Raw genomic sequence first — 23,596 nt, forward strand, 5'->3', positions numbered from 1 at the left:
TGGATTATCACAGCCATGGGAATTTTGCTGATGCCTGGATTTTGTGTTCACCTTCATGATACAACAACCAAAAAACCTCACACACAGCACTGCCAGGAGTTGTGTTCATTCACTTTGAGCTACACAGTTGTACAGTATTTAAGTAACCCACTCCTATGACACCCCCAAACACAAAACTTAGTTTCTTAGTTCCTAACATGCCATGATTTTATAGCATCACCAGTGTCAAGGTAAGAAAGAAGTCTGAGCTAGCACCAGTTGCATTGACTTACACTGCTCTCAAGGAAACTGAGTCAGTTTCTCATTTCTAGGTCATTCATCATCTTGCATCCCCTCCTCCCCAGAGGAGGCAGGTAACCCACCAGTGCATCCACATGCAGCTCCACACCTGCCCACTGCCACCACGCTCTGGTACCACTCCTCCAGAGGAAAGAAAGCCCCTCGATGTGCAACTGAGCTGTTATACAAAAGGTGCACAAGTTTAATCTCAGCCCCTCTACTCTTTGGGTTGTGGAATAGCAGAAATGCTGCTGCAGGAAGCAAGGCAAAGAACATCAGCACCACCGCTACCATTCAATAAATAAGCACTGAACTCCAGCAGATCAGATGGGGTGCAAAAGGAGCAGAGGGCTCAAACTCCTGGCACACAGCAAGCAGTGTCTCACAGGCACTCGGGTTTCTTAGATCCCGTGTTCAGGTGATGACCTGTCCTGAATAAAACCGTGACAAGCAGCTCCTAGAAGCCTACACCAAGCAAAAGAGCATCTGTAGGAATGCTGAGGCAATTATCAACACTGATGACTCAAGAACTCTGAAAATACATGGAAAAAAAAATACACTAGCAGACATGTGAAAAATAGATGTGTTACTTGGGATTCAAGAGCATTCAATCGAGTCCAACACCCTCCACAGCCCAGACTACTTTGACAAGTTATTTACACTGCTTTACCTTTTACAGAATTGATCACTACAAAAAAAAAGAAAAAACATTTTATTAATGTAATATAGGAGAAATTTAGAAAAACATACATAGAACTCCCTCTATAAGGAAACATACAATATCAAAATATGCCAGAGTTAGTATATATCAAAACGGTCAATTTCTCTCTAATCAAAGTTTCAAGTAACACAATCATAAAAGAATTTGGCTAAAAAGTAGTGTGTATATACTGAGATGCTTTCTGTAATAGTCCTCTAAGAAATTAAAGGAAAGCAGCAGATCTGTTGTACTACAGACATATTTAGTAAATATATTAAGTGTATTTATGTAAGTAACTGTCCTGCACATTCATCACTTCACGTATCCTCCTCTGTGTGGCAGCTGTCTCTCAGCAATACGTGACTCTGCCCAAAAAGGGACACAAAAGGAAATAAATGCAACACCACTGAAAACAAAGACCTAAGCCAACGAGACAGAGCTTGTTGGGAAGCCCAATTAACGTGAAGCAGAGAACTCAGCACTCTAAGCTTCAGCCTTTGTTTTTCAGAGAGCACAAAGAAGGCAGCTTTTTCTTCTCTGCTTCAGGCTGTCAGGTTCTTATTTGCTAGTTATAAACAAGTGCTTTCAGCTCAATAGCATGAAGTTAACAGGGCCACTGAGAGCACTTACAGCCTGCACTATTAGAACACCAGCATACGTTATTAGGCTCATTTTTTAATTACTTTAGGTAGTGCCAGATTTCATATTTTTCTGTTACAAAACTTTTGGAAATATCATCCTTCAGTTAAAGAAATGAAACCTTGTTTTAACAGGTAAATTCCAAGCAAATAAAAGCTCTCATTTGATTCGTCGTATTATTTGCATCTTTCCCCATAAATAATCAGATTATAGTACATAATTTACAGTTAAGAGGAAAATACCTTAAACTTTCATGAAATAGTGTTTCAAAATCCAGTAATTATCTTGTGTACAGCTTGCTGAGCTGCTTGGTCTATACCCACATTATACCTAATGAAGAATGAAATTATGTTCAAGTAGAACTATGGCATTTAAAATGTTGCTCTACAAACCACGTTGTTCCAGTCGTATACTTCAGCATTACAAAGAATTCATTAAAAGTCTCCTGGGCAAGGGACAAAGGTTAGTGTTCTGATGGAAAACCCAATTTTTAAGTCTGATAAAAGAAGCAAAAGACACTGCATCTTAAAATTTATTTAAACAAAACCTATAACTTGGCCAGCCAAGTTACAGCACATACCTAAATACCTTCCATCTAGCTGTGCAGCCGACTTAAGCATGTTGTAATAGTCACAGTCAGCTCCAGTTACAAACAAGATACCCCACTCTTTTGGTTAAGAGTCATACAGCTACAATACCTGCCAAGCTCATTTAAACACCATTTATTTTCAACCATACCATGAGAGTTCAAGTTATAGGATAAACTAGAGTATCTGGGAATAGGCCTTGTTTTAGGAAGTGGTCAATCAGACATACAATTATTTAACTACCATGTCATCATTTTGACAGTCAGCTCGTACACCAACTTTAAAGCATGTTCTACATCTTCTATGAATCTACTGAAAGGAGTGCCAGATCTGAGACTTCGTAGCTCTACTTTACTGTTTTGGAAGAAAACATTTTGGCTTTGTAAGCTGTTTCTTATATGGAGTAACTTCAGGGATTCCAATTATAGCCATGACATCAAAACAATATAAAACTCACACAGGTTATCACTACCGTAATCACAGCACTCCTACAAGCTGCAGCAGCCTTCAAGAGCAACGGCACTAAGCACGTCAGCAAACAAGTCCCTGTCTCATTTGAATGATCTGTAGTAAAGCAGCTTGGACATCTTCATCCATGTGACCCTAGAGCAAGCAAACACTCAGTTACAAAGAAAAATAAACAGGTCTCATAAAACATCAGCTATACACAGACAACATTGGGGGGCTCCAAAATTGCTCAGAAGCCACAACTCTGGACAACTCTTTAGGAATCCTGCTACAGTTCTCTCATGAGAGAAAGAACAGTCTGCTCAACGCAGCAGCATATCATATGAAAATGTTTGGGCAAAAAAAAATCTTGTTCTCTGGATGCCAGTTTGCTCTTGCAGCAGCCCTACTTTTATGTGCACATGGATCTGAAGCCACAATTCTGAAATAAGTTGCTCAGCTCTTTGTTCAGTGAGAAGCACTCAATAGGCCTGCATTCCACTTCCCAGCTTTAACGTGACTCCCCTCCAGCACTACCTGGGATAATGCAGAATTAATACATTCACACCAGCCAACCATCACCTCAGGGCAGGTCACAGCTACATCCAGTCACACTGCAGACAAAAGCTAGGAGGGCAGCACCGTAAGAGTGCCACGGCATTGCTTTTCTTTTCCTGGACCATTCAATTCTAAATTAAACTCTGAACATGAAAACAAACTTGAAATTAGCATCATTTACTTAAGATCTTCCAAAAATATCTTAAGAATCTGTAAATTCAGACGACACAACAAAACATCTGAACTTGGGACTCGCATACCTGTACAGCACTAAGAAGATGTGTCCGATAAACTGAGACTACCTCTTGATGCTGCCTTTTAGCATCCTGTAAAAAGGAAGACAAGAAGAGAGGAAGACAAAAAGAAGAGATGGAGTCAAATTAACATCTATTCTTATCTAATTCCAAGTTTGAGGATTTGGTTCTGTGTACTAGTATAGAAATACTAGTCAAAGCAAAATTTCAAGGTTAGATTTAGCTGTATTCCCTGCATTAATCAAGAAAAAGAGTCAATTTTTCAAATGACATTCTAGTTCTGTAAAGATTTAGTGATACCTAAGTTTGCTCACCTACACAGCTTTAGCTATAGTAAGCCACAGAAGCCACTAACATGCATGTGTGCATACAAAAAAAAAATCACAGCACTTGCTGTGAAGTGCTCCCCTCTACTGTTAGTTCTTAGTGATAAGCAACACACTTCTCTATGTTTGCAGACAAGGGAACGCAAAGTCCACCAAATCCATTATTAATAAAGGACCACTTCACTTCCTTTTAGAGTGAAAAAATACATGGTTGGTTTTTTTGTACAAAATATTGATGTGGAATGTGCACACAAATGGTCATGGCATGAACTACTGCAGCATATTTCTTTAGCACAAACCCTGTCTGTTTCATCTGGAAGAGTTCCTAACATTGCAACTCCAATGCACAGAAGTAAGCAGACAAACTTACAGACAGAAGCAATCAGTCAGAAAGAAAAGCACACTTATGAATACTCCCACTTTTCCCCAAAGCCTGAGCTCACAATCAGCCCCAGTGCCCTACTGACCATACGCACATTTCCTTCTACATAGAATCACCATAAGCAGTGCCATTGCATTTCAGACACCTTGCAGAATTACTTACAGCTAGCTGTTGTTGCAGCGCTTTTACTTGGTTCTGCAGCACTTCTACCTGCTGGTTCTGCCTCTTTGCAGGAATCCCACTGGTGTACGTAAGCTGAGACAAGCCATTAAGAGCTTGTTTTAATCGTTCCACATCATTAAGCAGCTCTGTTATCTTTAAAAGAACAAACTCATTTAAGGAGGCCTCACTTCCTGAAAAAGTGGTACTCTAGCATTTTTATTCTTAACTACAATACATGAAACCAAGGCAAGAATACTTTCTGTATTTAAAAGACGGCTATCAACACTCAGGTGACCAATAAACAATGGAAGGATGGAGATCATACACCAAGAGCATGGAATGCAGGATGGAAGTCATAGTGGTTCTCACCTCAACAGTACCCAAAACTAAAAAGGAATTAGAAAAGTTTAGTATACTGTCACAGAAACCTCGGGCTTCTGCTCACGGGCTTGGGTCAGTCCTGGGTACCTAACACCCAGCACACGAAGCCACGCTTGAACAGCTAAGAGCCCACTGCTACTGCGCTGAGAAGGCTTGGCCCATTAAGTACCGACAGCCTACCTTGTTATCCTTGGCTTCCACCTGCTTTGCAGACTCCTGTATTCTCTTCTGCAAGTCAATAATTGTCGTCAGTGATTTATCACACCTTTCTTTCTGGTCCTTAATTTCCTGCTCAATGCTGCAGCTCCGTAACTGGAGCAACTCCTTTTCATCTTTTAAAGAGCGCTCGCTCCTCTTGGCTTGCAAAGCCTCCTCGCATGCTTCCTCATACTTTTTATTTACACTGGACAAATTTTCAGCTATGGTATTAATCTGGGCCTCCAGAGCACTTTTCATGGAGTTGTATTCTGATAAGTCGATCACTTCTTTGCTCTCCAGCTCTGTTAGAGCTTGTCGACTACACTGAATCTCGGCTTGCAACTTCAAGATTTCCTCACTTTTAACTTGGCTTTCTCCTTCCTTCTCTTTTAAACTGCTTTTAGCTGCCAGGATTTCTTGTTCTAGCATTTCTTTCATTTTCGTATATTCTACCAAAGGTACTGAAGACTTCTTCAGATCCAACAATTCCTGCTGCAGTTCTCCTACTTTCAGTTTCTCTTTATCGTAACTTTCCTTCTTACTTCTGAGAGCTTCCTTTAGATCCTCTATAGTGTGCCCAAGAGCGTTCTTCAGCACATCAATCTGCTCCCCAGACAGATGCTGACTGCCCACAGGAGCCTGCGCAGCTACACCCTGCTTGGCACTCTCTTTCAGCTCACCTTTCTCATCTTTTTTGCCTATGTATTTCTGCAGCATCTCTCTCAATTGCTTGTTCAGCTCCTCCATTCTGCTTGCAAACATCTTCTCCATTTCATGGCATTTCTCAGCAAGGACATAGTTTTGCTGCAAGTCATTCTGGATGGACATAATGCCTTTTTTGAGCTTTCCATTCTCCTCCTTGCACTTCCTATTTTCCTCCTCACTTACTTCACACTTCCGCATCTGTTCCTGCAACTGTGCTTTTAATTCTTTCACCGTGGCTTCAAAGCTTTGTTCTCTGTCTTCAAAGGAGGCAACTGGGGCATATTTTGACTTAATGCATTCTTGAATTGTGTCAAGTTCCTTCTTTTGGGCTTCAATTTCTCCGTGTAACTGCAAGATCTCCTCTTGACTCCTCTTATATTCAGCAGTAATTGCAGCATTGTTTTCCCGAAGCTCTCGCACGCTGTTATTCAAAGCAGTCACTTTAGCATCATGCTCTTTTAAACTTACACATTCGGTTTGTAATTGCTTCTGTAAGAGTTTCACCTTATCTTTCAAAGCCCCGTTTTCCTTATCTACTCTCATAAACTCCTGCTTTCTCTCCTCGTTCTTTTCCTTCAGATCTGACAACTCCTTGTTACTCCTTTCCAGTGCATTATTCAGAGCAGTTCTAATCTCTTCATGCGTCGCAGCCAAAACGTACTGATCCTTCACAGACTCTCTTATGGCCGTGTTTTCAGAGACGAGTCTGCACATTTTCTCTTGTTCATCAGCATATTTTTTCTGAAGCTCGGCAAGCTGCTTTTCAAGCTCAATGCCATTAGATTTTAAAGCTTCCATTTCTTCTCTGTGTTGCTCTGGAGACAGGTACACAGCCTGCAAGCGGCTCATGTTCTCACTTAAGCTGTTCTTCTCTGCCAGCAAATGCTCAGCTTCTGCTTTGCTTTCATTATATTTCTTTGTTATTTCAAACAGCTTTTTGGTCAGATCACCAACAGTCACATCACTTGTTTTTTTCAGTTCTTCATGAATTTTTAAAGGCACGTTCTGGCTTTTAATTTCAGTTTTTAATACTTGGATTTGTTGCTTAAGCATCTTGTTATCAGTCTGAAATCTTTCAAGTTCCTTCTGCAGAGTCTGATTCTTTTGCGACAATTCAGAAATTCTTTTCTCCAGTTCCTCATTTTTTTGCTCAAAGCCACTCCTCATTTGCTCATGATCTTCTGGCTTTACGTGCTGAGCAAGTTTAGCCTTCTGACTATCAGATTCCCTTTTTAAAGCCCAGATCTCTGCCTGCAGTTTTTCACGCTCTCCCTCAATCTCTGCTAGCTTCCTTGCTTTTTCATTCACTTCATTTGACAGTGAACTCTTCATGTTTTCAAATTTCTCTGAAGCTACAGAGTGTGCTAGCTTTGCTGCTGTTTCTTTGAGCTGCCCTTCTAACTCCATGACACTTCTTTCCCTTTTATCTCGCTCCATCTCCAACTTAACAAGTTCCTTCTGCAACCTTTTATTTTCTTCCACCAGCCTTCCTTCATCTCTCTTAAATTCTGCCACTAGCAATTCATTCTGCTTAATCTGGTTCCTCAGCTTACCCACTTCAGCAGAGGCTCCTTCATACTTTGTTTTCATCTCTTTCAACTGATCCTTCAGCTCCTCTGTTAGCTTACTGTTTCCTGAAGCAGCTTCATTAGTCAGGTGATCCTTCAGAGCAAGAAAGTGGGTCTGCATTTGCTTAACTTTGCCTTCTGAGTCAAACATCCTCTTCTGCACATCTTTTAAAGCATCTTCCAATTGTTTTATCTGTCCATCAGATTCTTCCTTGGTTCTTTCACACTCTGATGCCAAAGCTTTGCATTCAGATACCTTGTGAGACAGTTCTCTCTGCAATTTGCTTATTTCTTCTTTTGCTGCACCATAGCAAGTCCTCATGTTGTCAAGTTCTTTCTTTAAAGTTTCTCTCTCTGAATTGGGTGAATGGTGAGGCAGGGACAGCTCCAGGGGTCTCAGCATAGACCTAGACTGAAGATAAATTGGCATTAAAGTGTGAGTTTGCTTGCAAGTTTTATCCACATGCACTGTCATATAACTACATAATTTGCCATTATGTCAGCAATAAAAGCTCTGATTATCCTTCTAGTTATTGTTTACGAATCAGACCCCACTGATGTTAAAATGAATGTACTGTTCCTGGGTTTTATTTTCCATCATTATTCACATTTAATCATATCTACTCAAAAATATTTAAATTTCCTGTAAGTGTCCCTGCCAACAAGCATATAAAAATAATGGTCAAAGGAATTGGAACCGACTGAGTACACCATGATTAACAGGACCTTCTCTCCACAATGCCTGGAGAAAACCATCACTTTACTTACTGTCTAGTAAAGAACATTAAAAAAAGTATTATAGAATAGTAAGAAGCTTTGCTGTTTTGCATTTTTTTTTTTTAGTACCAACCTTCACTTTGCTGACAGCCATTACAGCTGTTCCATAGCACTGACTTGGTCATGTTCCAAGCACTTACTACTTTCAGGTCACTTGCAAACCTGATCAGCTTAAAGCCACTTAATTCTGGCTTGGGATAAGGTTTGAATTTTGTTTTCTTTTTGTTGTTGTTGTTTGTTTTTTTACTTGGTCAAATTGTGAAGCTAGCTAGCTATCAGCAAACAAAATCAGCAGGAAATTATTATTTAGCTGGCAGGAAAATAGTGTAGATTTTAACTGAATTTTAAGCAGGAGCAAAGTTAGGGAGATGAAAAACAATTGCACTGTGCACTATGAGTGCTGCCCCAAGCTCCTGTTGGATTCCTTTCCAAGAATGCCCATTACAGACCATTCAGTAGTGGTGTCTTTGCAGCATTTACAGCTATGTCACATACACAACCCTAGAGGGCACCAGCAGTTAAAAACATGGCAAGGCCAGTATTACAGGAGCAGTGTAATAGGTCCACATTTAAGAATTTTTTGCTTTCCCAGGAGTAACCAGCTCTGAATTCTAGTAATAAAATATTTATTACCTGTGATTCCGCAGCAAATACTTGACCTTGTTTAAGTAAATCTTCTTTCCCTAGATTTTCAAAGCAAATAGCATTTAGTTGAGAAACAGTTACAAAATCCCAACAACTGTATTTTTCCTTCCTAATTTTATTCTTTTTAATGGGACTGTGCTGTGTTGCAGGTTGGTGTTTAGTATCTGGTATTAAAACACCCCCTCTTTAATTAAGTAAGGCAGGAAGCCTGGACAAACACCTATAAAGGGAAAGACACCCCTGCCACACCAGGCTGGGTGCTGTTCTGCAAGAGAGCCATGAAGGCTGCCTTGAATCACCTGTGAGAAGAATTCAGCAGGGAAAAGTATTCCTTTGCACTCCAGATAAACCTTCTGGGCAGCCAAACAGCTCTTGCTGTGGTTCACAACAGATTCCATGATCTTTTAAGCTAAACAAATGCAGGACAGGCCTGTAACCAAGCTGGATGTGAAAGACTCCAGCTTCTAGAAATTGAATCATTTTTAACAGAAGTGTAAGTTGAGGTACTGTGCTTAAAGTTGTCTTCAAATTTCCCTGTGCTGACGCACCCATGATTGACTGCCTTGTCCAGCAGGAGGATGCACAGACAGGCAAGAATTTGTAGTGCTTAAGATATGAAGAACAAAGGGACTCTCCTATAGCAGAGATCTCACTGGTTTGTTTTTCACATCATTAGAAGACATCTCAGATTTCACAAAAACAGTCACACGTGAGTTCTATCAATGTGTTCTAGCACCCAGCAATCTGTATTATGAGGCAGGAAGTGTGGACAGACATGTTTGTCTATAGCCAGGACAAAGAAGAAAAAGCTCTTCTCCAACACTGCTTGGCAAGCTTTAGGAGTTAAATACAACACTTACTGTTACTGAAGTTACTTCCAGATCCCACTAAATCAACCTACAAGCAAATAACAGAAAATACAAAAAAAAAAGCTGGAAGTTTACACTGAGTTATCGCATTTAAGCTACAGATAAAAAGGCAGAAAATTTTTATCTCACTTAAACTCAAGACTTTCAATAATTAAAAAGATTAAGTATTGACATAGTAAATACCCATTGTTGTATGGCATTTCAAATCAGTTAACATACTTCATAATATTTGAGTTTAGCTTTCAGAGCTTCAATAGTCCTTAAGCTTTCTTCCTGCTGTTTTTCCTTCGTACTCAGGATTTTCTTCAACTCATCTTTCTGAAAGAGAATAGAAAGTGCCAAATAGCCAAAGCCACGAGGATGGCCAGATTCATGAGATAAGCAGCTTTTAAAAGTGGTTTAAAGAAAACTTCAACTAAAAATCAGTACTGAGAGAATACCTAAATTTGTTAAGCTAAAATTCTACAAAACTATGTCTCTACAAGAACAGTCTGGTAGTAGTCAAGGAAATAGGTACTAAAATCACGTGCAATAGTTTCATTAATGCAATGCAAACAAATCACTACTTCAACAGATGCTTACAATACTAAGACTGCTTTTAAGGTGAAATAGCAATTACAACATTTATTTGTAGCAATACAAATACCATACAGCTCTATGAACTGAATACATATCAGTAGATACTTCATTTAATCTTTATACACAGCTTTCCTTTCCTCCATAGCTTTAAATACCATCTCTTAAATTCAAGTCATTTCCCCTATTTCGTAGGTCTATTACACTTCAAAGTGATATATCGTACCTCATTTTCAAGATCATCTGCAAACATTTGTTCCTGCAAAAATAACAAAAAATCCCCCCACAAAATCATTTTTCAGTACTGTTTAAGGGGCTTATACACTGTACATTAATTGATGAGTCCACCCAGCTTCTCATCCTACGTGCTCCCAACACACTGCCCACCTCGCATTTGCCTTCTAACCTCTAGCAAGAGAAAAACAAAGATGTTGACAGAACACTGTCTCTTGACATTTGTACTAAGAGAATGGAATACCTTCCTGTTATATGTCACTGAAGCAGAAAAATACAGCTTCTCAATAAAAAGTTGATTTTAGAACATGAATATGAGGAGGCAGAATTGGTTTCTTTGGGATTTTTTGGAGGGGCGGAGGAGGAGAGTTGGGTATTGTTTGTTTTGAAGGGGAGGAGCAGGGCTAGTTCGGGTCTGTTTTTGTAAGAAACGGAACTTAAATTTCAGATAGTGAACCAAAACTGAAAATTTTTTTCCCCTTCACTTTTTTCTAACTGAAGAGTTTGTTGTTTTTTCTCCTGTTTCCACTTTAAGTAACTGCTGCAAAATAAGCAATGGCTCTGATAAGTACCAGCGCACAACAGCTACATTTAAATGGCAAGTTAAGTTTACTTTCTGAATTACAATAGACAGGAATGCCTCGTGGTTCCTATTACATTATGAAATATAGCTATAAATGCTATTGCTCAACTTTATGAGGAGCAATAGACAAAGGTGTAGCATCTCCTCACATTTTGAATGACTACAGACTGAAGGTCTTTGCAGCACAAGAAAGTAATAGCAGCACCTACAGAAGTAATTTGCTGTAACTCCATGAAGACTAGTGGTTTTACCTCAGTTAACTGGAGCTGAAGCCCACTGATTCTATCCAGCAACATCCTTTGCTCCTCTTGCACTTCTCTCATTCGATCCTTCAAGTCTTGATTTTCTAACTCCAATCCCTAAAAAAAAAAAAACAAGCAGAATAAATACACCACACTCACACAGGGAAAACTAATGAGTTTGAACCAACAGTTTTAAGTCATGAATGACATCAAGCCCTGCTTAAAAAGCCCCAATGATTTTGTTGCCTCACTTTAGCTCTGCCTCGTTCTGAAGTTTACATAAGCACAACTTTCAAGGTCTCCAAGCTTTTTGTCTCTAGATAATTCCTTCTCACGTACATACAGGCTTTGAAAATACAAGCAGAATAAGATTACATTCAATGCCAAAAGCTCTCAAGTGGTTGCCTATTAACATGTAACAGTAATTAGTATTAAAACAGTTCCTGAAACCCAGTGTATGCATTGAAAAGGCCTCACTGGCATGAAGCATAGCAACTTGGATGGACTTCTGTTCCAGCAACCACAAGAATCACCCTAGCAATGCACAGAATTTCAATACATGGAAACGATAGGTCTTCAGATCTTCAGTCAGCCCAGTGCTTACATCCAAACAAAGCCTGTTTAACCCACTGCTAAGTAATCACCTTCGTAATAGTGGAAACTACTTGAGCTCAAAACAGAAATGCTGCATTTAGAGATTCTTATCCTTTGTAATAAAAAGGATTTCAAAATGAAAATGTCAGCATCTCAGTGGGTTGCTCCCCATAGCTTCAAGTGTTATATACCTTCTCATAAACTGTAATGACACAACAGGAAGATGAGAAAATTAATACCAGTTAATAGAGCAATTATGATGCAAGTTAGTTTTAGAAAGACAACCATACATTTCTGAGAATGTTAAAGCATCTTCCTGTTTTGTGACCCTATGATCTTACTGCAGGTGAAAGTAGCAGGCATCAAAAGTTAAGAGATGGGAAAGGGCAAGTCTCATCTCATGTCTTAAAAGTATTTAATATAAAAAATCTTGCAAAAGTTTACAGCTGATCTGCATAATTGTCACTTTACATACTCATGCAATTAAGTTTTAAGTAAACAGCAATATATGTATGACCTTCCTAAATGGAATGCTAGTACTTAAAATCACACCTTGTCTTTAATGCCTGGTTCATTATACGTATGGGAATACATAACTCAGAAACCTCCTCATTTACCTGAGCATTATGGTCCTTCTGATACAGCTTGACATTCACCTCTTCCTGTGCATGCAGCCGATTCCACTTTTGTGACATATTGTTCATCTGTTACAGCAACATTAAAGCATTAATTGACATTCCTGGTGCATTCTGACAACGTTTATCCAGGTTCCATTTCAACATCCAAGGGGGGTGGGGAGGAAGCAATACTACTGAGCAAATACACCGAGTACTTTTTAAACAGAAATACACACACCACGTAATTGGAGTTGAAAACAAGTTGATGTCATTCCCCCGATCACATCCCTTTTTAAAAATATTAGGTGTCCCCAAGCTACTTCAGGGAACAACAGGCTTCTGAATATGTTGTCCCAGTGAGACAAAAACCTGCTCCTTGTTCAGCAATAGCTCACTTCCAGCTCCAGACAGCAAGAAATTTACTGAAAATTAACACAGACCCCAAGCAAGGTCCAAATATCCAAAAATCATTCTGGGCTTCACCTCACAGGGCAGAAAGATAAGAGAATAAGTGTTACAGAAGTGTTACAGAAGAGGGAAACTTCACCAACACTACGTATTCTCCCACACCTCCTCATAAGGCAGCCTCAGGAGATACCACAGTAAGCCTCACCTTCTGTTCAGGTTGCCCTCTCTTCAAGGTATCTCTTGCTAGAAAAGCAACACAAAGTAAGAATTTAAAGAAAAATTCATCTCATTCAGATTCACATAAAGCATACTTCGCACATCTACTTCACTTTCTTAGGAGGACATTTCAAGAAATAGTTCCCCACTCCCCAAGTTCAGTTAAAAAAAAATAAAGCATTTCACAAGTACAAGATATTCTATAAATAATGCTCAAGAACAGCTATGATCAGTACTGCAAGACCAGCTCAGTAATACTAACACCCTGCACCTCATCACGAGCCTGCATTAGCTTTAAAGGCTTTACTACAGACAAAAACAAAAAAACCAAAACCCCTCTCCTCCCATGCAGGCTGTTTACCAGCTTTTTGTTTAAGGAACTGCAGCTGTCCTCCCAAGAGTACATTCAAAGACATAGCACTGAGAGGATATGCAACCCAAATGAGAGAGTAACAGCAAGCAGCAGCAGCCACGTTCATACCTTTGCTGGAATCCTCAACGGCAGCTTTTATTAAAGCCAAAATGTCAATATTGTCACCAATTCTGGCATAGTAAGCACAGTCATGACCAAGGCCATCAACCAAACTAACATCCGCGCCATTTCTGAGCAAAACTTCTACCGCGTCCTTGCAGCCATATTCACAGCCTAACATTAGGGCAGTCCTGAGGATGGGGAGAAAGATTGCATTCAGAAACTCTGGGATCTTATGCTTTCAGAGGAGCACTCAAAGAAATAACCTTACACTTATGTCTAATCACGGAAAGTTGAGTGAAGGAATCTTTCACTTACCAGGAGAGGAAACTAAGCATTAAAAAGTCATTTAGTAGATTACAAATATTTGTAAAAAGCAAAACACTAATAGCAGTATTCTCATAAAACCCAGCACAAACCAACTGCTTTGAGCACCACCCAAGTACTCTGAAAACTCCTGCGATTTTTGGCTTACTCTGTTTACATACAAACATCAGTAGACACAACAAAGAAGAGGAAGTTTAGACAGAGTTCCAACAAGTGCTTGAGAATCCTGGCAATGCCTCCCAAACAAACATTTGCCAGCTTCAGAACATGCAGTGCAAGCACCCGTGCCTTGCTTCCCACCAGACCCAAGTCCATTACCAGCAGGAAGGTGTCCTCCAAGAAATAGCCAGCAAAAGCAGCAGCTAGTTACATGCTCCCTGCTACCCCTCCTCCATAAATACAGAAAAAAACATCTCAGGGCCTTCCAGTCCCTCAGAAGCCCCAGTGGGACTCAAGTACTTCTTGAAAATGTACTGCTTTCATCATGATATATTTACACATCAGTCTCAAAGAGTATAAGCTGCAGCATGGACAGACGAACTCTTAAAGCAACCAATTGCCATTTCTCTGCTGGGCATCACATGCCATTCTTTCCACTTAAGTCTATCTAGACGTATTTTAAAGGCAAGAATAAGCAATAAGAAAAGTTTGTTTGCGTTATTGAATTGGCACAATTTCTGGACTAAGTCCCAGGTGAGAGGGTTGGTTTTTTGTTTTGGTTGTTTGGTTTTTTTTTTCTGCTCAATTTAACATTCATTCTGCAGCCTGAAAGCCAACAGGGAACATTCTACCCTTGAATGGTCACAGCAGGCATTCTGAAAACACCCTGCATGCATTACCTGTTCTGTTTGTCCCTGGCATTGACGTCTGCTCCTCTGTCTATAAGAAGCTGGCAAACCGTGGGGCGACACATCTGAGTGGCCAGCACCAGTGGTGTCCTCCCATCCTGAAGAAGGAAAAAAGGAATGAAAAAAGGAAAAGGATGCAGAGAAAGCACACAAAAATACAGCAGGGCTTGTATGGGAGAGAGGTATTAGCAACAACTTACTCCATCCTTTGCATTCACTGAAGCCCCATGGTCACACAGGAGTTGTATGCTAGAGGAACAGTCTGACATAGCTTGCAAGAGAAGAATGAAGAGCAGGTTATACTGCTGAAGTATTCATGAAACCCCAAATACTTCTTAGGGTGCATCACTGCTCTGTAACACTGCTTAATGGTACTTGCTTTAGACAGTACTAGTCAATTCACAAAAGAGGTTGTAGATCTAAAAATTTCTGCTAAGTCTTTTAACAAGTTTGCAAGTTTTAAGTTTAACAAGTTGCAAGTATTAACAAGTTTGTGTCATTACAACATAAAGCAGGTAAGTTTAAAAGAATTAGGCATATCTGAGAATCATGACATTATTAAATCTAGATTTCATACTACTGTCAGGAGAAAAAGCAAAGCCTTTTACCTGCATCATGAAGAGCTGTTCTTCCTTGAAGATCCACATTCTCTGTTGGACAATTGTACTGTCAAAACAAATAACTTGGGTTATTAGCTACCATTCAGATTGCATTTAGAACACTTGAAAGGTTTGGAGCTTTTAACTAAAGCAACAAGAATCAATAAGAGATGTACCTCTGCAGTTTTCAGGCACACTGACATACAGAAAAAGAGCAGCTATAGGTATGTGCATTTCAGTGCTTTGAACACACAGTTGAAAAGTTCTAGAAGTAAACTGAGATTGTACAAAGCAATCACACAATCCATCACAGGGCTTTCACAAACTTTCAGATGTTTGTTCACTACAGCTAAGAACCCCTCTACTACTCATCATTGCTTCTTTGCTACCAGTATCACTAGTAGCTCTGTCACTCTACACAAGAGGTGCCAATTACTTGACATGTGTCAAGTAAACCAAAGATGTATTAAAAGCTCATTAAGATTTCAAATTAAAATAAATGAAGAAAAACATCACACCCCAAAACAATCCCCATGCAATACTGTTTCATTAAGGAAAGGCTGCTGGACATAACTGCCCATCTTTCAAAGCAAATGTTTCTCTTGTGCAGACCTTTCAGCATCATTGTTCCCAAAAGCAAACTGATTCAGAAAAGGAGTACTAATCTTTAGAAGATGCTCAAGTTCACTTTCTTTAGAAGGTAGAAACTTTGAACTTTTGTGAAGAAGCAAAAGGATGCTGATTATCTTCACTTCCATACATCCAGCCACCCCTGTTATTTCATACAAAAAGATATTTTCTCTGTGACTGTCAGGTTTGTTTTTTAAACTAGAAAAAGTAGATCATCTTAAAATTCATACCAGTATATGTAAGGGCAGCTTCCCCTACCAAAAGGGTAAAAGCCATAATGAAGGACAAATTCTATTTTTCAGTACCTGCAACAGCTTCTGCAGACATAAAGCATGTCCATACTTCGCAGCTAGGTGCAGTGCGTTTCTACCTAGAAAACACCAATATTAGTTCAGGATCTATCATGAATGTGCAGTTAGAAGCACCAGACAAATTCAACATCCTTATGCTGTTTCTCAGAAAGTTTATTATTTATCACATAACATCAATTCACAAGAAATTCAATTGCTTTTCACTAAAGTCATTAGGACAATTTATTTCATCTGAACTAAAACCTCTGTCTTCTGCCTATGTAATTCCACGTGCTTCATTACTGGTCATTGTGCCTTAGATATATGGAAATACAAAGTTGTATGCATGCCATTAAACTGCTGGGCTTGTTTCAGGTCAAGCAGCAGTTCAGATCAACATCCATATTTTATTTGATGGTTTGGGGTTTTTTTTGGCAATTCTGACTGTGCTAAAACTAAGTCATCTCTTTTAGATACTTCACCACTTTCTAAACAGTGGGGTTTTCACATTATTTTATTTATTTAGAGAAAGTGCAAGGAACAATTCATAATTAAATTCACAGTGTTTTGAGATAAATTAGTCCATATTTGAGTTTTTAAAAAAAATCTGTTATGTGAGCCAAAGTCAAGTTCTGCCGCACGTCAGGAGCACTCATGGACTTGTATGGCAGTACATGACCAATTTTCTCTTGGTTCAGCCAACCACCCTTCATTAAATCCCACTCCAAAGCAAAAACCAAGTTGAGAACTTCAGCAAGTTGCACTTGAGCATTTGAGGAAGCATACCTGCAGCATCAGTGGCTGTGATATCAACTCCATGAATAAGGATGGTGTTCAAGCAGTCCAGATTTCCCTTTGATGCCACAACATGGAATCTAAATAGAACAGCCATGCTTAAGTGCAACTGTTTTATTTGCAAACTAGTAATATTAACCAACAAAGTCAAAGCAAATAACCACATCTTGATGCAGACTAAATTGCATGCTACAAGTCCATCCTTGCTGCTAGAAACTTATTATTCTCATGATCAACTCTTAGTTCAGATTTCTGTTCAAGGTGGTTTCCTCCTTTTCTCCCCGCTCCACTTCTTCCACTGCAGTGCAGAAGCTACACAACCTTCTTTGTTCAATTCCTCATGAAGATAATCTCGTATTTTGTAAGACTAGTTTAGATGAGGCAAGAAACAAACATAGCACACTGCATAGACACGTATTTATAAAAGAGCAGTATATGTTTACAAAGTAGCATAAGATTTGGGAATGGAGCAAACTCCCCTGGCTTCCCCATCATCAGAGCACTGGAAGTTACTTACGCAGACCTCCCTTCCACATCCAGCTTAGTGGGACTGACTCCTTTTTTGGCAAGGATTGATGAAACCTTCTCCACATCGCCCCTCTCAGCTGCTTTCATTAACCTGTCATCATACTTGTTCCAGTCTGTATTCAGCTGTACAAAAGAGAGCATCAGAAAAGCAAGTGAGCTTGTGGTACAATACTGATGATAAGGCTGCTCCAACAAAACCCTGCAGCTCATTACTAGGGGGGAGGGATAAAAAAAGGAAGATATTTTTGTTTACAAATGACAGTCATACCTGTTAAATTGTTTGGCTATATATGTACAATACCATAGCATTTCAACCAGGCTGTCAGCTCAGGGACAGCTCGGTTAACTCACCCTGATCCTTAGAGAGCTTTTGGGTATAAAACCACTTATGCTGCTGAGTTCCATCTAGAAGATCTAAAAATGAAGTTACACACACTAGTTCCTTCTGAATTTAAGGAAAACAAGACTTCCAGACATTTTCATTGCCCACAGATCTAACTCTATCTCCTCTGGAGCAGAGGCCACTCAGCCATGGGACTCACAGCACAGTCACAGAATGGCCTGGGTTGGAAGAAAACTCAAAGATCATGTCTCAAGAATGTTTCTCTTAATGCCCCATTATTCTATTTTAACCTTTTTCCCCCTCCCCTGACCCCATTCATCCCCAAAGCTGCCTGTTGGCCTTACACCCTTTGGAGAAGGGACATCAGTTCTCTCCCAAAGCAGCCAGTTCCTCCAGCTACAGAAAAACCTGGGCAGGTTTCTTGTTCATCTTCGCTGTCAAACGTTTAAATTGTGATAGTCTAAATAAAGCAGCCAACTGTCCCATTTCTCTGGGAAATACCTGCCCATGCCCCAAAGCTTACAAGCTAAAACACAGCAGGAACAGATAAGCCAGGAATGGCAAGCAGTGGAGCCCAAGACACCGCAGCTACCCACTCCTAATTTAAGTGCCCATCTTCAGCATAAGCTTCTCAGTATTCACAAAGTATGATTTCATAAGGAAGCAGGAAGATGAAATACAGGTGCTACAATTCTTCCCCCTTCTATCAGCCCTTTTATAGTCAAGGTAGAGCAGAGAACAATGCAAGGACGTTTGAGCACAACAATTACAAAACATGTAATCAACAGCAGACTTGAGCTTTTGTGAATTCAGCAGTCAGCAACTTGAAAAATATGAACTAAATTTAGCCCTTTCCAAACTAAGTTCACATTTATCAAAACCAGCTGAGCTCCACAGATCTACTGACAGCCATGCTGCTTCCATGACAAAAGGAACGATGAAAGAACACCAGAAATGAAGGCAGGGACCCCGGCGTTACCCCACCACCTCACTCAGGCTGCTCCTCCTCCAAGCACTATCCCAGCCTCTCTCCGAGTGCCTTGCCAGGGAGGGAACCCCCAGCACAAGCACATTATATAGCCACGGCGATGCACTGATTCAACCCACTGCATTTGGTCACTCTTAAAAATAGACCTCAGCTAGCTCTGAGATGTCCCAAGGGCTCTCCAGTTTTAACACCAAACAGATGTGCCAATGATATGCAAAAGGATGGAGCTTTTTCTGGCTGCTCAGGATTGTTCACAGATCTGCAGTTTAGCTGAGCAGGAAATGAGCACCTATGAGATGTGCAAGAAGAAAATTTGAGGTTTACAGCTTCAAATTGCCTGCAAATACCAAAGCTGTGCAGAGAGCAAAGAAAGCACAGGTCGGTCACAAATAGAGCACTGCACAAACACAGACAGTCCTCACCCCCCACTTATTCCTTGTTTACCTCCAATTTAGAACTGCAGGCAACATCCTACCCACAGCACTACACCTGCTCTGCACATTGCCAGCACAGCCCTTCTGAGATGCCTTATGATCTTCAAAAAGTTCTGTGACAAAGTGAAGGCCAGCACTGCTCCAGGTCCCCCACGGGAGGCTGGAAGAGCCCTGCTCACTGTGGGCCACCTCACAGCCAGGCAGGCTTTGCTGGCTGGAAGAAACGAAGGAAGTTCAGAAACAAACACCTATTGCCACCACTGCAGAATGAGTCATATGATGGCGTTACAACTGTAATTACCTTTATTTCCCATTCCCATAATATGATTGTGGGAATCACGGAGTCTCAGCAGTGACTTGCAGAAAGTGACATGCAGTGATAGAAACAGACAGCTCTCAAAGTCACACCCACAGGTGTTTCAACAAAGAGCAGCAGCATTGTCAATCAATTAAAACATTAATTACTTACGAGCCAAGCTGGCCTGGCGTAACCAAGCCCCCCAGAGGGCACAGCACTGGTCACAGTAAGAGCTGCAGGACTGCCAGTGGGGAGAGCAGGATTCCTCCAAAGCCTGGCAGAGGCTCTCTGCTACAAGCTCCTTTTTGTGCAAGTGATGTTTTAGCTGTAAATACCCCAGAAGCTGCACATCAAGCTCTGTCCCCTCCAAATTCCTTGAAGTACAACACATTTCACATCCTTCAAGTGATATCACAGTGCACATTTGCATCCATGTTCAGACGTTGAGTTTCAGACCTGGAGCTTATACCCACCAGCACAAACTCAATCAAATATACAGACTACCCACTACCATACACTCCTTCCCATTTCAGCCTTCAGATAAAAATAGTATTTTGTTATTATTGTGTTAATAGAAGTAATAGAAGTTTCTTTGGTTATCACATCTATAATTAAGTTATGTCAGTCTCCTATGATGCACTAACTCGACTATCATCACCTGAGCGTTTCACATTCACTGAAACCCCCACAGGAAGAGTTCCTAAAGATGAACATAACTCATTAATTAATAAGAAGTTACAGAATTCAAGCTTTTATGTTTCCGCAGCTGTAAGGTGCTGCCATTGATAGGAAATTTAGGATACCTACTGTGTCTTTAGTTGCACAAGAAAACCAACAAGTCATTCTAGAAGGCACAGCTTCTTGCTGCCAGAAGTGCCTCGCATCAAGCCACGAGCAGCTGCAGCTCACCGAGCACCAAGCAGAACGGGTTCGAAGGGGCTCTCACACGCAGATCCTCTCCCCCAGCCCAAGCTCATTTTGCTCCATCCTTCGCTTAGCTGGGATCCCCAGGCACATTTGCTGCATCTTCAGGATCCTCCTCAGCCTTCATCCCTCCGGGCTGAGCGCAGCTCCGTGCCGCAGTGCTGCAAAGCCCGCAGCGACTGCCCGGGGGTTGCTGTGTGTAAATACTGCCCAGCCTGCAGCGTCTTGTCAACAGCACGCAGACAGCAGCCCAGATCTATTTTCTGATAGCGGAGCGATGGAGAGCAATAGCTATTAATACATTCCCTGCATGCTCGTGCTGTGAGTAATGTCTTTGGGGTTTAATGTTCACCGAGCAGACAAGCACGCACCGAGCTGCACGACCACGTCCTGTGCCGCAGACACAAACACTCGCTTTAAAATAACAAACACATTAGTCAAATTAACTGTCGGCTGACATTAATGAAGGTCAAGCTTCTCACCACTAATAACACAGAAGGACTGAAATACCAGCAGGAGTCATTTTTTCCCATTCCACCGCAGCGCAGAGCCAAAACCAGCCCCGCCATCAGACTTGAGACAACTCTGACTGCAGAGCAGATGGAATGCCTGATCCTATTTTGACAGAAATTTAACCCATTTTAAATTAGAAAACACACATGCCTCCGCTTCAAAAAGATACCTCCTTCTACAGTGATGGAAGCCATTCTGAATAGAAGCAGGTTTCAGCTTACTGCTGCTGCCAGTCTGTCTCCCAGTGCGTTAAATGAGAGGAGTCTGTCAAAACATTCAGTAGACAGCACCATGATTAACAGCGGGGAAGCTGGAAGTCTCCTTCCACAAGCTCTGCATTTAACCAGAGATCTCCTGAGTGCTGTATTTAGAGGGCTGGGTCAACATCACAGGCAGAGCACTGTTGAGCAGGGGAGACAAACATGATGCAGAGCATGAAAACCACAAACACACAACACACCCCCTGTAGGGCACTTGGAAATAACTTAAAATGGCTTTCCTCAGAAGAGCCACCTATCACAGGCTAATCACACCTATTCCTATTTGCACTATTCGCCCTGCCCCAGTCATTTTTCAGCTACTCCGTGCCATGTGCTGGGAGCAGCACTTTGCCTCACAGCACTGCCATGGTGCAGAGGACATTCCAAGGCATCTCTGCGATTGCGTTCACGTGACAGAACCACTCCAAGAGCACTCAGTGCCTATGGGAATGACCACATCATCACAAGTTATCTTCTGAACAGAACCAAGTCTGTCTCCTCAAGCTAAAAGTGGCATTCTGGGAAAAAAAAAAAAAAACCACAACATTTTACAAGCAACAGCAAGAATACCTACACAGCTGGAATCAGTTTGGTGAGAACCCACACAGAGGACTGTGCTGCCCAGCTGAGTTCCCTTGTACAGATCTACCCAAATCCAACCAACCACGAGGTTTCTGTGCTCTGTGTCAGCCTGTCTGCCTGATCTGCTCCCTGTGACTGCTGAGGCCGTCCTGCAGCCTCCGTGCCTTGCCCATAGGATCCAGGATTGCTGAACCATGCCCAACTTTGGGCAGCACAGCTGTCTGTCATGGCTCCAGAAAGTGCAGCCCAGCTTCAGATTTGCACCGGTGGAGTTCCTCTCCCAGGTAGCTCCTTCTCAGAAGGCTCAAAGTGTGGGAAATAATAAAGATCCAAGTGTGCAATGTGTGGATTGTGTTAGTCTACAAGACGTACCCCATGCCACACAAGAACTGAACCAGCACAGATGACTTCTCCTAGCCTTCAGTCAACTATTTAAGCTTCCTAGGCTAGAGAGATTCTAATTATTTACCGAATAATTTTCAATTAACTTCCCTATTATCTAGTTCTTCATGGTGTGCAAACAAGCTTTTAGCATCCTCAACACCATCCAGGAACTGTGCAACTTCACTGCACACACCACAAACCACCACCTACTGTTCTCCCTGAACCTGAAGCCCTTTATCTTAGAGATAACATCACAGACGAGAAGCAAAGCTGCTTTCCCTTATGAAGCTCCAGCCCATCCTGCAGCTCTCTGCAGGCCGGCGCACTCAGCACAGCACAGCAGCCAGACCCTCACAGCTCCACACTGCACACTGAGAAGCTCAGCAGCAAGATTCGTAGGACTCTGTAAGGTTATGACCTTCAGAAACAAGCATGTTCATCATCCCGTCATTACAATTAAGTATCTGAAGATGAGAAAGCAGTGAGAGCCCAGACAACACCTCCAGAGGGATCTGCAGTCAGGCACTCGGTACCCAGAGCAGCTGCTCGCTCCTCTGCACCCAGACAGATGTCCTGCCCTTAACGAGGGGGAGGAAAGGGCACACAGCTGCTGCCAAAGGAAACCCTGGGGTATTGCCACCAGTAGTAATTGTGATCAGCTAAGAAAATAGTTGTATGCTGCTGACAACCAGCAAAGCAATTTGCAAAGTCAGTATTTAAAGGTTGTTGATTGATAGCGACCTAATCTAGGTGATCCTGCTCCAGCAGGGGGATTGGATTAGATGATCTTTACAGGTCCCTTCCAATCCCTGACATTCTGTGATTCTGAAACAGATTCTATTACAGTTAATCAATCTATTTTCACTCTCCTGAGTGAATTCAGCAGCCAGCAGCAAACTCACAAGAGCTCCCATGCCAGCAAAAAGCCCACAGAAGATTTCTGGTCACCAGCGTGAGCACGATGTCATACATCTCCATTTGAGAGAACTGAAGCAAGACTTTCCCCAATGCAGCTTTTTGGCAGAGAACCTCCTTTTCTATACCAGCTGCCACTGCATTATCGTCTAGCACTTCAGTCAAAACAATCAAATGAAGATGTGACACAACAGCTGGTCAGTGTGCTACCCACACTCTGAAATGCCACTCCTTACTACATTTTGAGCACAGGTATAGCTTTGTGGGCCGGCACGATAGAACAACTCTGAAGTCCGAAAGGATACTCTTGAAAAGTTAGCAACAAATGCAATGCTACTTTTCCTCCCATTTGTGCACAGCAGCATATTATTGCCTTACCATAAAGCTGACCAACAGCACAAGTTGCCAGCTGCTGGAACAGAAGCACTGCTCAGGAAGCTCCTCTTGGGCTGGGAAGGGCTCTCCCAGGTCTGCTCCCAGAGCTGCACAGCACAGCCAGCAAACAGCTCCGTCCTGTGA

General features: G+C 41.4%; 1 protein-coding gene across 3 annotated transcripts in view; it reads right to left on the bottom strand.

The window, feature by feature from the left end:
- Positions 1 to 975: 975 nt before the first annotated feature.
- The window catches only part of UACA (uveal autoantigen with coiled-coil domains and ankyrin repeats), a 28,360-nt gene continuing 5,739 nt past the window's right edge, over positions 976 to 23,596 (bottom strand). Inside the window, exons 1-19 of one of the 3 annotated variants that reach the window (XM_031555372.2) lie at positions 20,307 to 20,441; positions 17,426 to 17,559; positions 16,900 to 16,988; positions 16,129 to 16,193; positions 15,203 to 15,260; positions 14,795 to 14,865; positions 14,586 to 14,692; positions 13,429 to 13,610; positions 12,937 to 12,974; positions 12,324 to 12,410; positions 11,122 to 11,229; positions 10,280 to 10,312; positions 9,697 to 9,795; positions 9,469 to 9,505; positions 8,597 to 8,646; positions 4,896 to 7,598; positions 4,335 to 4,487; positions 3,471 to 3,536; positions 976 to 2,808 (exon numbers count right to left, since the gene is read on the bottom strand). In XM_031555372.2, the coding sequence (XP_031411232.2) occupies positions 2,737 to 2,808; positions 3,471 to 3,536; positions 4,335 to 4,487; positions 4,896 to 7,598; positions 8,597 to 8,646; positions 9,469 to 9,505; positions 9,697 to 9,795; positions 10,280 to 10,312; positions 11,122 to 11,229; positions 12,324 to 12,410; positions 12,937 to 12,974; positions 13,429 to 13,610; positions 14,586 to 14,692; positions 14,795 to 14,865; positions 15,203 to 15,260; positions 16,129 to 16,193; positions 16,900 to 16,988; positions 17,426 to 17,559; positions 20,307 to 20,342 (4,188 nt within the window). In that variant the 5' untranslated portion in view covers positions 20,343 to 20,441 and the 3' untranslated portion in view covers positions 976 to 2,736. Of the gene's footprint in view, positions 2,809 to 3,470; positions 3,537 to 4,334; positions 4,488 to 4,895; positions 7,599 to 8,596; positions 8,647 to 9,468; positions 9,506 to 9,696; positions 9,796 to 10,279; positions 10,313 to 11,121; positions 11,230 to 12,323; positions 12,411 to 12,936; positions 12,975 to 13,428; positions 13,611 to 14,585; positions 14,693 to 14,794; positions 14,866 to 15,202; positions 15,261 to 16,128; positions 16,194 to 16,899; positions 16,989 to 17,425; positions 17,560 to 20,306; positions 20,442 to 23,596 lie in introns of those variants that run through there. The other 2 variants (XM_085233632.1, XM_085233631.1) reach the window with 2 other exon arrangements.

Source organism: Meleagris gallopavo, chromosome 12, assembly GCF_905368555.1.
Source record: "Meleagris gallopavo chromosome 12, MGAL_WU_HG_1.1, whole genome shotgun sequence".
Classification (NCBI taxonomy): Eukaryota; Metazoa; Chordata; class Aves; order Galliformes; family Phasianidae; genus Meleagris; species Meleagris gallopavo.